The sequence below is a fragment of the Ictalurus punctatus genome, chromosome 16, assembly GCF_001660625.3.
Source record: "Ictalurus punctatus breed USDA103 chromosome 16, Coco_2.0, whole genome shotgun sequence".
NCBI lineage: Eukaryota > Metazoa > Chordata > Actinopteri > Siluriformes > Ictaluridae > Ictalurus > Ictalurus punctatus.
Genome location: NC_030431.2, coordinates 25,759,453 through 25,774,950, shown reverse-complemented (window position 1 = coordinate 25,774,950; position 15,498 = coordinate 25,759,453). Strand labels below are relative to the sequence as shown.

The 15,498-nt window shown below is 43.9% G+C and overlaps 1 protein-coding gene across 1 annotated transcript; it reads left to right on the top strand.

The window, feature by feature from the left end:
• The first annotated feature begins 129 nt into the window (after positions 1 to 129).
• morn5 (MORN repeat containing 5) lies at positions 130 to 15,476 on the top strand. Its single transcript, XM_017489223.3, has 6 exons — positions 130 to 390; positions 656 to 803; positions 1,090 to 1,201; positions 1,421 to 1,552; positions 12,030 to 12,114; positions 15,109 to 15,476. Exons 1-6 carry the CDS (start codon positions 344 to 346, stop codon positions 15,134 to 15,136), a joined length of 552 nt encoding a protein of 183 aa, XP_017344712.1. The 5' UTR covers positions 130 to 343; the 3' UTR covers positions 15,137 to 15,476.
• Positions 15,477 to 15,498: the final 22 nt, after the last annotated feature.

Genomic DNA, 15,498 nt, shown 5'->3' with positions numbered 1-15,498 from the left:
CTCCGCTGTAGGAGGACAGTGGGACTCAATGGAAGGTCAGGAAGATGCGCATGCGCGAAATTTTTTTTTTCATTTATTTTAGTTTATTTATTCAGGCGCTAGTGCATGACGCAGTTATTGTGCGACGATGTGTATTTCGGGGCTGGAAACAAACAATAAAAAAACCCTAGATATTTTTTCAGGTTTTTAAAAAATGTATATATTTTTTTAAACTTTGAAAACTTTATAAAGTCCTTCTTAGCGAGTTAATTTGTAGAAATGCTCACGCTCATTGAAAGGCTAAACAACGCTCGTGATTGGCCGAGTGTTTCCATGGTAACGTCAATGCGTTTGCATCGGCAAAATGGAGTTTACAGGTAGCAGTTACAGTGGAACTTATCAAAGTGGCAGGTAAAAGAATTAAAACGTATTTTTACACGTCTAAAGCACTTAATCGTGTTTTTTTGAGAAATGAATAAAAGATATGGTTTATTGATTTAAAGCTTTTACATTATTATACGTTTGAAAAAGGATTTATAGCTCAAATATTTGCGTCTGTTCGTGTTTCTCATAGTTCTCAAGTCATTCCTCACTGCTTTTGTTGTTATAGTATTCAAACTATTATTTTGAGAATTTTATAGTCTTATTTAAAAAAAAAAATGATTTTCCGTTTTAGGATGGAGGGCAGAGGAGAGTACACACTCCCCACACATACCAGATATGAAGGAGAGATGAAGGACGGCATGTTTCATGGAAAAGGAGTCTTGCACTTTCCTAATGGAGGGAAATATGAGGGAGTCTGGGAAAATGGGATATGCAAACAGGTTCGTGTGTGTTGTTTCTCAATCAGTAGCTCAATAACACAGTAACATTTGGACCAATCTGTCAGACATTTCATAAACGAGGTTTAAATGACAATTCATTAGCCTTTAGGATCCTAACCCTGGTCCTGGAGACCCAACCCCCGGGCAGTTTAATGTTTTCCTGCTCCCACACACCTGATGTGATTAATCGTCTCATTAACAACCCTTCCTACCAATCAGGATCCAGAACTCAGCAGCACTGTGGTATAAAATGAGATAATATACTAATTGATAGATGCACTTACAGGGTCACTACATCTTCTCCGATGGACTGGAGTATGAGGAGACAGACTGGGATTACTGTGACGGCTACGATCGACGTTTCTACACCGAGAGATGTTACGGACTCAAACCTGCAGGTACATACCTGACCCACCTGATCTGTTATTTCTCTGCTAATACTTAATTTCAGCTCTAATTTACAATAAAGTAAAAAAAACAAACAAAAAACAACAGAACAAACCTATTTTAACTTACAGCGGTCATTTTTCATCCTAAGGCAACTTTTCGTTATAGGAATACTTTTCTGTTCTTCAGAAAGTTGCTTTTGATAAACAGCCGTTGTTTTGTGATGTCAGGAGAATCCCAGCTGACTAACGGCGACCCTCCTCCTGTCATCCCTGACGGCTGCTACGACTGCGGAGACGGATTCTACGATCCCAACAGCAGAGTCGTCACGGCCCACGCAGGCGGTTTTCTCAGGAACGCCGGTAAAAATATTAACGATAGAATAGTTAATAGTGTTAGTACGTAAGACTGAATCCCCGTGCACGTGTCGTACACTCATACGGGATATGTAAATGACAAAAAGTCCAAGAAAAACACTTTTACAGTCGTTTTAAATCCTTTTCTAAGGGTTTTCCTTTCCAACCTGCCTAGTTAACCAGTCCAAGAACGCTTAAAAAATCTTCTTTTTTATTTTTCACCTAAAAATGTAATATATCAAAATAACAGATGCATATACAGTACACGTCGCGCTTCTCCGGCCTCGAGAGGACATTCTTGCATCAAATCCCCAACTCTTTGTATTTTAGCGTTTCTTCAGCCACTACAAGAGGAAGTCTGCGATGCATTTTAGCCACGTTATATGCTATAATGTTGGTATGTTATTAAGTCCAAATTCCTCTGCCTGTCTGAAAAACCAAAAACGCTTCCTAGTGCGTTCTCGTCACTGGCGGCTTACGAACGTTAGCCAGGTTTAGAAAAACGGCAGACAAATATCCCCGTTGTCGATATTTATAAAACAGCTAAAAATTCCAAAACTTATTAGATGACCAGGTGTAAACAGATCCGGTGTGTTTTCGCGCGATTACGCAACAACGCCGTCAGAGTCGGGATTTAAACTCGCAGGCGTCCGGTGAGCAGCGCAGGAGCGTGACCGCAGAGCCACCGCCGTCTCACTGACTCATTTCAGAGTGAAAGCGCGGGCAGGAAGATTGCGATCACACGATAACTCCAGGGTAGGTCCTTTCTCTCGGCCTGCCATGCTGACGTGCTTCTCCGTAGCAGTCATTTGAGCCGTGTCTCCAAAAAAGCCAAATGTAAAACACATTTTTTTGTCCCCACCGTGTACGATGCCCGGTTTGTGATTTGAAGGGAATTTGGGATGTCGGGATCGCAGATAGCAACTCCGCTCCCTGTGCCAGAGTTTCAGATCGGCACACCACCAGGCAATGTCGTGGATTAGGGAAAGGTTGGGAATTAAATATGATACACACACACACACACACACATAGTCTGGGTCTGTGTATGCTATATGTGTCTGTGGTTAGACGCTTTTGTATATATGAAGCCAACATGTGCTTTTAATAAACCGTATCTGAGATTTTAGTTCGATTTACACTGACAGAATATGTCAGGGTTTTATAGACTACTTCAGTAAAAGATAATATGATACTCATTCGTCATCACTTTGATCAATGTGTGTGTGTTCAGGTGTGTGTGTGTGTGTGTGTGTGGGGATGGTTCTGACGTTCCATTTGCAACCACTTGGCAGTTAGATGTGTTTTCCACTGTATTTTGGTAAAACGCCGTCTGAAGTAACTACACGTAACTCGAGACGGATTACCCGACGATCTCGGGCTGATTCACAGCGTGCGCGTATCCGAGAGACTCGAGCACATCTCGAGCACGTGCGTCGTCAAACGTTTCAGGAAAACACGTACAGAAATCCCCACGCCACGTCGGGGCCATCGTGGACGTTTGTCGGAGTCGTGTCGATCCCTCGGTTTTGTCAGGAAATACGTCAGCTCAGCTCGGCAGTAGGACACGTTCAGCTGTTAGCTGTGGACGGATTACTGACGTGTTTATATTTTGCGAAACAGAACCAGTGTGGTTTGTTAGGAAATAACGCAGGTATGCGCGAGCAAAATGATAACTGCAGGAGTGGGTGGGATTGAGCGGAATTCCTTCAGAAGCAGGTGCGATTGGTCCGAATTCTTTGGCGAGCAAGGAGAGTTTGGTCAGAATTCCTCCAGGAGAAGGTGGGATTGGACAGTATTCCACCTGGAGTGCGGGGGTATTGGTCAAAATTCATTAGGAAGCGGACAGGATTTGTTAGAATTCCTTCAGGAGTGGGAGGATTTGCTAGAATTCCTGAAGAAGGTGATTGGTCGATATTCCCCCAGGAATAGAGGGTCCTGGACAGAATTCCTCAGGAGTGGATGGAATTGAACAGAATTCCTCGGTGAGCAAATACGATTGGGCAGAATTCCTCAGGAGAGGGTGGGATTGGTTAGAATTCCTTTAGGAGTAGGGGGATTAATCAGAATTCCTTGTGGGTGGATGGGATCGGGCAGAATTAATTCAGAAGCGATCGGGATTGGTCAGAATTCCTCGGTGAACGAATAGAATTGGGCGGGATTCCCCCAGGAGTGGGCAGGAGCGAGATAAAACACAGTCTCGTTCATAGAACTAACAGCAGGATTTATACTATCATCTATAAACATTAACTAGTCTTCACCTCCCCTAAGCCCCGCCTCTGCCTCCCCTAAGCCCCGCCTCCCAGTCTTAAAGATGAAATTATCCAGGAACACTGCAAGTTACTCTGAATGTGAATGAGTTTCATTTTAAATTTGTAAATGAAAACTCTCCCTCTTATCGAACAACTTTTTAACAACGTCACGGAGCTTAACCGTGACATTCGAAGCAGAATTTTGGGCGAGAGAGACTTTCATTGCTTGTTAGCTACATTAGCATTGTAAAGATTGAAACACTAAACATTGCTGTTAGGTGGAAAACCCTTTCTTTTCCTTTTTTTTTTTTTTTTTTAGCAGAGACATTTTATTAAGCTTCTAATCACAGAAACAGCTGGAAATTCCCAAAGATCAGAAACCTCACATGCAATAAAATGCTAATGACCATCAATTTAAACTGAGATCACTATGAGAAAGATGACTTTTGCGTATCAGACCCCTTTATCTCTTATTTTCGGGTATTCCTCTCTGCTGGTCGTGGTTCTTTGTGCGAGAGAGTACAGCACAGCGAAGTGATATTTTTATCACTCAGAGGTGAAGGTCTATTTGTCAAAATGGGTGTGAAGACGGAATTTATTGCCGGTGGCTTCCCTCCAGGATGAGGGATGGTCGAGGGGAGGCACACACACTGAGCCACTGCTGAAGAGGAACCCCCGGTCCCAGCACGGGGGGGGACCATCAGGGAAGGACGGGAAAGACGGACAAACTCAGGGATGACAGGAGGCAGCCGGCACAGGGAGCAGCAGCACGAACCGGGGCAGGAAGCCTCGAGGAAATGCCCCGGCTCGGGGCCAAACACTGGAGCAGGACGGAGGAAACCCTGGGGGATCTTCGCACAGAGCCGAGCGTCGGATGGACGCAGAAGAATGTGTTTTTTCTGTATGGGAACATGAGTCACCCGCATACCTGCTGCTGCATCACGTACAGCTTCCCTGTCACACTGCCAGATCTCTCCTGTCCATTAGCAGTGCTTCAGCAGCATGACCCCCAAGCTTGTGAGGTCAAACCCCGGTTTGTTTAATAACTTAATCCTACGGTGCGACCTTTCTTCAGTCCCTCACTCACGACTTAACTCGGTTCCTACCCACGATCAGATCCCATTTTGTGTTTGACACACGAAAATAAAATAAAAACTTCTACTCATGGTTTCCACTCGTCATATCATACGCAATTTCTTGTTTAATGCGTACAGGGATGTTATCTCAGAAGGAAATAGCAGAGGTCGTCGGAGCCTCCGGTGAGCGTACAGACAGTAGGTAGTACAGCTAGTACAAAGCCGAGCGCGCAACGTACGTAAATCGTACAACTGATTCGCTTTCCACACGGGTTAGTGCTTTATTTCGTTTGTGTTTACCTCGTTAGCTTTAGAAGATATACTGTATATAGCTGCTATGGTTTATCATCAAAATAAAATTTAAAAAAAAAATGAGATTGCATTAAATTTACATAGGCTTAAATTTACATGTGTCAAATCACATGAACGACGGCGATTTCAGCCCGACGTCTCCTCCTTCGTGATCACCGCAGCGTGAAATCTATCCTGATCACTCCACGGCGAGCCAATTACGTGTTTGCGCCCTAGAGAACTTCGAAACACGCGATTCTGAATAACAGCATCATAGTGTGTGTGAACGGTCCGTCAACAAACAAGGCCTTGTTACGGTGCACAGCCGCAAACGCTCACACGCACTCACACACACTCACACGCTGGCACTGCTCTTCAGGTTTCTGGATGTTCCTCTGAAACGAGAGGTGTTTTCCTGCGTGCCAGGGAAGCGTTTAGAGGAAGGACGGATGATTACTGCGGTTCCTCCCTGAGCAGAGACGCTCTGTAGCGCGAGGAGGGTTTCCAAGATCCCGTCATTAGAGCACGACGGTGCGATAAAGCAAAAAAAAAAAAAAAGTGTGCAGGAGCTTCACATCGCCGTTAAGCACTCTCAGATTGCTTTTAGACAGCCAGGCTCACGGTCCTCTGGAAAATACACTGTGCAGAATCGTCCGTCCACCTCAAATATATACGTCCCGTGTCTAACGTCAGTTTCTTTCGTTTTTAAATCGAATTATATTAATAAGTAATGGACGTCGATGCCAAACAAAATGTTTCGTTTTACATTTCTTCCTCAAACCACAAGATTCCGTCTCAGAGATGTGCCGGTGTGGTTCAGGACACAACGTGACCTGTAAATATGATCTAAACCTCACCGTGTAGCTGGAATGTTAGCTATAGCGGCGGCCATCTTGAGCTAAGTTTACGGCGTGTTATTCCGAGCGTGCCTTTGCCGAACGTTTCGACGCGACGAGCGAGTAATAAGCTTAAGAGACGGCGTACGTCGCACGAATATTTTTAACGTATTATTATACCCCCCCCGCCAAAGTTTGAAAGCTGTATCCTACGATTGTTCCGTACGTCTCGGATTACCGTGTGAGCCGGATCGTTGTCGACTCGACACGATCGTTCCTTTTCGGGGCTGCTCTTGGCTTTGTCACCGAGACGACAAGTCCGTGATCGCGAACCTGCTCGAGAGCAGCTTGCTCGGCGCGAACAAGATGATACGACGACGTGAAATGCATTTGCGTAAGTGCCGGCGCGAGTCCTCGGAGTCTGCGCTTTCGGCGCGTTTAAAGGGAAAAGCGTATAAGAATATAGCAGCTGAAAGTTTATTGGTCAGGATTTCCTGAGTCGGATTTATTATCCCACAGCCACTCAATTGCGAGAAAGAGAGAACGTTTAACGGTCTTTCCGGGTCTGCGTACCGATGCGTCGCATCAGCTAACTGGGGCTAATCGGATGTCGAGTCTACACGCGGTAGCGGTTCTTTCCTGGACAAAACGTTCCGAGGCGCGTTCGGGGAACTGAATTGTCCCGATATAACGATGAGGAAATCTGCCCTTCGTCGACTGCGATTTGTCAAACGACGTACAAGATACCGGGCCCCGATACGGACGAAATTTTCCCTTAAACGCGCGAATATAATATAGTGCAAAGCGGCTGACGTTGCAAACTCCTTTACTCTCATCGCTCCGAAGACGCGAGCTGTACACTCCGAGCACTTCTCTTCCAGAGGACGCCGCTGAAGGGAAACTGCTGGGAAACGGTGCGTCTGTGGCAGTAGGACTGGATTCGTTAGCGTATAAAAGAGAAAAACAGATCCTCTAGCGTCCTGAATTTTATTCGGTGATAGTTAAAAAGTTCAGTTAAAAAACCAGGATGGTGAAAAGTTGACTGTAAAAAGCCCATTAGGAGATTGGTGTGTGTGTGTGTGTGTGTGTGTGTGTTGTGTTGCTAGGCTAGATATCGTTTGTGTAAGAGCGTAATATTTTCGTGGACATTTTTAGTAATAACGGAATTGATTTATGTATCATGAAACCGTGTTCCGAGTCTCAGAGTCGCTGGCTCTTTTCCCGACGCTCTGCTGCCGAACTGTTTGTCCAGGTTTCCTGCTTGTAAAGTAATTTTTCCTGTGAAATAAGCGAAAGGTTCCCGCTCGCCCTCGCTGCCAGTGAAAACAGGACGAGCCCGAGGTCCTTCTCCACAACCCGCAGACTACGAACAGGCTTTGTTACCCCGCGTTCACGCTAGCGAGTGAGAAGTCGCTCGTGAGAGGTCGCCCGTGTCTGTCGCCTCTTGGCTCGGATAATATCGAACATCGTACTCATTCCGTCGAACATATTGTGCTTCGTACTCAGATTAGATTACTGAAGAAAGCTACGTACACGCACCGGAGGCACCAGCGATCTCCTTCCGAGCTCTATTTTCGTCCTAACGTCTCTATACACGTTTAATCAAAGCTCGGATGGTTAGAAGATGTTCTGCCGCTGTCGTGAGTCAAACTCACGCAATGGGAATTGATTGCTGTGTAGGAACTAAAGTCATGTGAGGGGGAAACAGAGAAACATCAGAACACACACACACCCACCCACACACACACACACCATAGGACCGCTCCAATCGTTTGGATTTGTCGCTTTACTGCAATCAAAGCTGATTCGCACGGACTCGAGAAAATCTCGGTATTTTTAGCGTGGTAAGTGCCGCTCGGTGTAGAAAATGAAGGGCCGCTTTGTAGCTTGCTGTGGCCTAGCGTGAGGATCTCTCGCTTCTTCGACCACAAGATCGCTGTGATCTCCCGGCCATTAATGCAAGTGCAGCTCTGTTTGGAAGGAAACACTTTTCCTTCTGAGTGTATTTTAGGGATTAAGATAAACACCTTTTAACAAGGTGCCATTAGAGCTTCCCGTCTCGCCGGAGGGCTCCAGCGCAGAGGCCGAGTGACGAATTATTACCAGCGCTAAGCAGAGAAAGGAGACACGCCGGAGGACAGCGAGCCCCGCTTCTTCTAATCACCGAAACGCGGGCTGGAAATAAAACAACAGGGCAGGCACGTTTTTATCGGCGTTCGACTTCCCGGCGGTTTTAGAAATAAAGTTAGCACGAGTCAAAGGTCAAAGGTCAAAGGTTTCGTACGGAGCGAAGAATAGAAGGTCTTCCCGAGATGTACTAGCCGTTCAGAGAACCCTTTAGGAACCCTTCATCGTATTTATACACGGTCATCAAAATGTTGTGTATGCTGAATTTAGAAAGCGTAAATGTCTTTTTGATGCAGTATGGATATGACAAGTCCGAGTACCAGGGAATATCCGATACCGAACCTTTTACAGATTTCTGATCCCTTTACGGAAGTTGTTTTAAAGGGGAAGAACACAAACAATCGAGATCTTTCTGCTTTTACGCTACGATGTGTTTCAGTAAGCCTGTTATGAAAGGCCGGAGTGCAAAGGTCTGCATACTCGTACTACAAAACCAAACAACGGAACCTACAAGACGTTTGACGCGAGTTTGGCTTCCGAGGCACAACAACGGCGAAGATATTAATAGTTAAACAACCGAGATGATTTTTCCGAATGTGTCCCCCCCCCCGACACACACACACTTACACTGCTCCTCGACTCTTTGCTGGAGTTTCTGTGTGTTTCTGCGTTTTAATCCTCTTCTCACTTATTTTTTGACGACTCCATGAGTCTGAGCTCTAATATGCTTTCTTTCACCCGGTAATACCCGGATATAGAGACGTTTAAAAACAGATTTAAGGTAACCATCGTTGGACCGTAACGACCTTTTGGAGATAAATAAAACAAACGTACACGCACAATATATGGATACAGTGTAATGGTGCAAGGTCTTGGTGGTACCGTCCGTGCAATAAGGAAAAGTCCAGTTTAGAGGATGTAAAAGGGGACACAAACTTCTGAGCTCGATAAAAGTCGTTGTAGGCTCGGCTGCGGCAATCAATAAACACGGGGTTATTCGTTCAATTATTAAAATAAAAAAGGAGGTACATTTTTCTTTGCATTTTTAACCAGAATCCAGGGGAGATGCAAACTTTTGCACTCAGTTATTACTACAGAGTGAATATTGATCGAGTTTGATCCTCACGTGTATATACTTTTTTTTTTCTTTTTTAGTGTTTTTGGATTTTCTTATAAAATAATAATGACCTGATAATTTTTTATTACATATTTCCAATTTTTAAGTTCACACACACACACACACACACACACACACACACACACACACACACACACACACACACACGTTCTACCCCTAGGCCTATTTTTGTATTTCTTCATTCTTACTATTGAACATGATCACGTGAGTAATATTTGATCGAAACACGTGAACACGGTCCGTTTCACCATTTCATACCCTGCAACTGCACGTGTGAATTCGTAAGTAAACACGTCTGACGTCACGTGGACTCTGTGTGTGTGTGTGTGTGTGTGTGTGTGTGTGTGATAATTAAACCACTTGTGGGAAAATGAACGTGAAAATAAATGAAAATAAAAATACGCACACGTGACAAGTCGTGTTTAAAAGCCACGTGACTGCTCACGCGTGGAGTTCGCGTGCTAAATGGCATTATTGAGCATTATTCAGCTCTTAACTTGTACATTATGATATTTTTGCTGTGCACTAACGCTTCTGCAGCAACACGCAGTGAGTGTGTTACTCTGCATTCTTCCTGTCTTCCTTTCTTCCCGTCTTCCTTTCTTTAAGGCAGAAACACGGCGCGTGTTAACTCCTCCGCTTTCACAAAGCACTATTGATATTGAAATTGATGTCACCAGGTGACTCTTTGCGGGCCGTTAAATACAGCGGATTAAAAAAAACCAACAACTCAACAACCGTGAAGTCCATCCGGGGCTCCTCCTCGGCTTCACCGTGAGCCGCGCGAGGCCACCTGTGCTCAGAAACAGAGCCAGATTAGCCTGTGAATTATAGCGCGTCGGTAAACGCCTGGGAAACGATCAGCCTCAAGAGGGCAATTTGGCCGCAAATATGAAAATGCGCAAATTTCTGGACCCATTAACGTATACAGGCGCGCTCGAGCGCCGGGGTGTAATTGCGGCGCGACCCCCGGCGCACATTCAGCCGCTTGCGCGAGCCTATTAATTGCGTTAAAATAGTAATGAAATGGCGCGGCGTTTGCACGCGCGCGGGCTGGCAGCGCACTGTATAAGCATCACGGAGGCCTATAGGCAGGTAGAAGTGGCGCGCGGGGCGCGTTGGAGAGGCAGTTTTTAGGGGCCATCGCGCGCAATTACGGACAATCAGAGGAGGGCTCGAGACCCCGCGCTCTCCACAATGGGGCCCGGTGCGCTCCGTTTTTTGTTTTTTTTTTGTTTTTTTTGTTTTTTTTTGCTGGGTTTTTGAGCGAGTGAGTGAGAGAGAAAGGGATGGAGGGATGCGGGGTGTTAGGGTGGGGGTGTGGCGCTCAAGTGCGTGCAGCTGCGCGAGCGCGATTCAGCTCCGGCATCGGCGGCCACCTCTCGCGCCGCAATTAGCAACTCCTTTCACTTTTTTTCCCCCCTCCTCTATTTAAAGAAAACGAGGAGGAGGAGGAGGAGAAGGAGAGAGAAAAAACCCCGCAGCAGCGCCACTGTTAGCCACTGTTTTCCACCCGCGGAATCATCTCTGGCAGAAAAGCAAGCGATTGATTGTTGCCTCGAGTGGCTCGTGAAGAGCGTATTTTCATAATGGAGCTCTTAATCCTTCGCTTAAAAAATGGAAATTGCCTTAACTGCGCGTGAATGATGAGATTGACACATGGCCTCCTGTTTTGTTTTGGGGTTTTCCTTTTTTTTTTTTCTTTTTTTTTTATCGGGGGGAGGCTATAATTCCTGACCAAGACCTGCATCACTGACAATATCTCTAGGTAAAAGTCTAAAAGTGAGGATATTTATTTATATGTTCGGTGCTTTATGCTTTACGCGAATAAGCCTGTGTTGTAATTTTCTACAAACTTTACGGATAACATAAAGCATCGACAGACAACATTTCCTGGATTATCCAATATTTCCATCTAAACAGATCAAAAATCAATAACTGGGACTTTCTGCCTTACTAATAATGCATTAAAACCGATTATGACGTCAATAAATACGATCAACCAATCACGTCGGATATGTAAATGATGTACGGAATAAAGCACAAAGGGCCACGCTGTTATACACACAGAGTTGATTATTTTCCCATAGCAGAACGCCACGACGTGTTCGATTCCTCTTCTGCCATTTTAAATCGATAAACAAACATCATGCCATACGTTTATCCGTTTATAGTTACATTTCACGTTTGGAGCATCGACGAGACGAGTGAGATCCCGTTCCCGCTTACGTCATAGCGGCCCGTTCCCTCGCCAGACGCTCTTTATTTATAGAAATCACGTAAAGAGTAAACCCCACTGTCCTGTGAAGATGACGGAAGACCTTTCGTAAAAACCTACAGCTTTACTTCTGACTGTCACAGAGCACCGACACTGGAGACTCCTTCCGTACACGTCGAATAAAGATTTACTCACCTTACTGAAAACTTCGGCGTCGAGCTGTTACTATGGAAACGATAACGTGTTACCGTGCCGTCAGAAGCTGTGCTGCTGCGATTCCAGAAATCAGAGCTGTGGGATAAATGAGAATCGACATGTTTTGACTGGTGTAAAGGAAATCAGGGATGAATTGAGGACGTGAACGGAGGGTATTTGCGATGGCGTGAGGACTTTCTCCGTGTAAAAGTCTAGAGAGGTTCCCGTGCCGATTTTAAATAGCTCTTGGGTTAAAAAGCAGAGTTCATCGTGTAGAGATTAGTCTGAGTGAGCGATAATGACACGCCCGGGCTACTCTAACATTATAACTTTACACTGACTTTCTTTTGCAGACGATCAGGAGCACGAGTGGATCACACGGACATGCCGGAAGGGCTGGGATGAGTTCGTTGGATGTAGTCCCAGGAACAGCACAAAGTTTGTATAGTATAACTATCTTTAATGTACGTTTGAATAAACATGCCGAGATAACTGGTTGTCTAGAATGTAAGAGCCTTTGCAGTATATCAAGCAGTCGGAGAGTAACCTGCTGCATTTATGGTTTGTCATATATGTTTTTTTTTTTTATCTCTTCCGAATCCGCGGGTTCGAAAGTGGAGTCCCGGCGAAGCCTGATCCACTTTCTGGATCTACGTTTTATCGGTTTCATTTTTAATGGCATTACGGTGGTGGAGATCAAAATTAACCACGATCAGATCCGACTGGCCGCTTTAAAAAAACAACAAAAAACAAACAAACAAAAAAATACTTTAAAAACAGCATGACATTTAAAAAAAAAAAAAAAATACAGTACAAAATGCAAAAAATTCTGTTCCAGCATGTTTTGACATTTTAGTAAGTGGTGGAAAGTAAAGAAAGAAAACAAATCTCTAATAGTGTAATAATTAAATAATGATTAAGAAATAAGATCATGTGTGTACAATCTAAATGATGGGATTCTCTTTATAAAATAAATCTGCTGGGATTATTATTATTATTCTTATTATTTTTTAACTAGAAGATGCAATAAGTTCGAGAAGCCATGGGTTAAATGATGAAACGTGTATGTGTGTGTGTGTGTGTGTATGTTTTAATATTTTTGTGGGGTCCTATAATGACCGGAATATCGGACAGTATTAACCTTGTAGGGACGATGATTTTTACAAACCCTGCAGCTTTTAATTCACAGTACACCCAAAATGTTAAAAGTCCTCACAAGGTGCGTAAGACGCATTTGTGTGTGTGTGTGTGTGTGTGTGTGAGAGAGAGAGAGAGAGGGAGAGAGTGTGTGTGTGTTGGTGTGTGTTTGTGTGTGTGTGTGTGTGTGTGAGTGCTCCAGGCTGAGCTGTACCTCAGATCCATGTGGTAAAAAAAGGAAATAATAATAATAATAATAATAATAATAATAATAATAATAATAATAATAATAATAATAATGGCTGATTGAAAATATGCAACTGAAACCAGAAAGCATTTTTTTTTTAAACCCAGCAAAGCCAAAAATCCAGCTCTGTTCAGATCGCACACTGTCTGTAGGCGTTTCAGTCTCGTGCTTCTGCACAATACAGATTTGTTTCAGTTAGCATTTAGTCCTACTTTGGGAGATATCGGCTGAGCAAATGTATTCGATGCCCTGCGATGGATTTGCACCCTGTCCAGGGTGTACCCCGCCTTGTGCCCCATGCTCCCTGGGACAGGCTCCAGGTTTCCCCGTGACCCTGAAAAGCATAAAGCGGTATAGAAGATGGATGGATGGATGGAAATGTATTCGAATAGGACAATTTATTCTTTTTCTTTTAGAAAAAAAACAAAATGCGGTAGATATCCTAAAAGAACAAAATCAGAAGTCACTCCACATCAGTCTGTCAGTTATCGGACGGATACGAGCGTCAAATTCAATTCAGTTCAAATATTTGTACAGCGCGTTCAACAGCGGGCGATTGTCACAAAGCAGCTTTAAAGACATCTGTACAGTTTAAACGTGTGAATTTATCCCTGACGGGCGAGCCACGGCGAGGCGACGGAGGAAGAACTCCCTGAGACCATACGAGGAAGAAACCTCGAGAGGAACCGGACTCAAAAGGGAACCCGTCCTCGTCTGGGTGACCCCGGAGAGTGCGATGAGAAATCATAAGCCAGTATAAAAATGGCGGATATCAGAGTGAAAAAAGAATTCATTTGATCCGATCCGGTAAGATTGGAATTGGGTTTGGATGGGATGGTTTTGGAACCGTAAATGTTTTGCTAGGATCGATTATTATTATTATATTAATACTATTTGTTATATTTATATCGTTCTTGCAATGCAAATGATTTCCGTGAGAAAGCTGCAGTTTTGTGGAAGTCGTGGACTTTTAGAAAGTGCTCCAGTTAAAAAAAAATAAAAAATCATCTTAACGCTTAGTGGTTTATAAAGAAAAAACATCATATGTATGTCGATGTGGTCTGATTATCTGATATGGTTAAATCTGGAGTGCAAAAGTTTGCACCCCCTCTTGTTTTTTGTTTGTTTGGTTGGTTGTTGTTTTTTTTGTGGAACAAAGAAACGTATCTTTATTTTAAAGTAAAGGTCTCCAAAAAAAAAAAAAAAAAAAAAAGAAAAGTTCAGTAATAAATGTTACCGTGAGTCTTTGTGTCTTCCGGCACTGCAATTAAAGGAGGCAAGCTTTAAAAACAATCGATCACTATAATTATAACGAAGGATCATCTCTGAAAACAACCGCGTCTCTTTGCTGTTCCATTTCTTCATCTTCTTCTTTTTTTTTTTTACGAGGGTGTACAAACTTTTAGACTTTCTGTAAATGAGGTAACTATATATATATATATATATATATATATATATGTATTGTACTCTGTGTCTTTGAATATGTATTCAGAGCAGAGCTTCCAACCTTGCTGTGTTTTGTTCCTGTTATAAACGACAGGAGTCTTTCGTTTTATTAATGAACACGTCGTACGTTTTTTTGTTTTGTTTTTTTAATCCGTTTAATGTCTGCGAAACAAGTGAGTCCCGGTTCTCGATAAACAGTCGCTGTGTAAACCCCTCCGTCCCGAAGAAAACTTAACGTCGCAGCTTTAACCTCTGACTGTTACAAAGCGCCGACACTGGAGACTCCTTCCGTAAACGTTACACAACCGTGTCAACAAGGACACGTTTTGGAGTCGTACGTTTTAACATGCAGTGTATAGAGTGACGGATAGAAAGATTATCACGCACACATAGAGAGGAGCTACAGAGGAATAAGTGTGTGTGTGTGTGTGTGTGTGTGTGTGTGTGTGTGTGTGTGTAATTCATGCCCACCTATTGCAGCTGCTTCTCCAAAATTTTCCATCCAACTAATGATCCTTTTGGGAAAATAGACCTAAACTCTCCTTTAGATTTAAGTGTGTGTGTGTGTGTGTGTGTGTGTGTGTGTGTGTGCTTTGAAACAGTACCCGGGACAGGAGATCAGCCCCGTGATGCAGCCTGACAGTGACTTCCTGTGTGTGATGGTGCTGGAATCAGTGAGTGAGTCATTACTGCACACGCTGACCCGTGAAGGGCCTGGCAGCTCCGCCATCGGCCTGTGATTGCTTCCTGCTTTACGCCGTACACACACACACACACACACACACACACACACACACACACACACACACACAGACAGAACTAAATAATACAGTACGGAAAGATCCACTAGATTTTCTCCCGTTAGTATTCGACAGTACATTCTCACATAAACATATCGACTGTTAAACACATATATTCAGCTCTTTTTGTTTGTTTTTTCCCTCCACCGACCGAGCGAGCGAGCGAAGCTGTTTTTAATTTAGCTCGTGGTA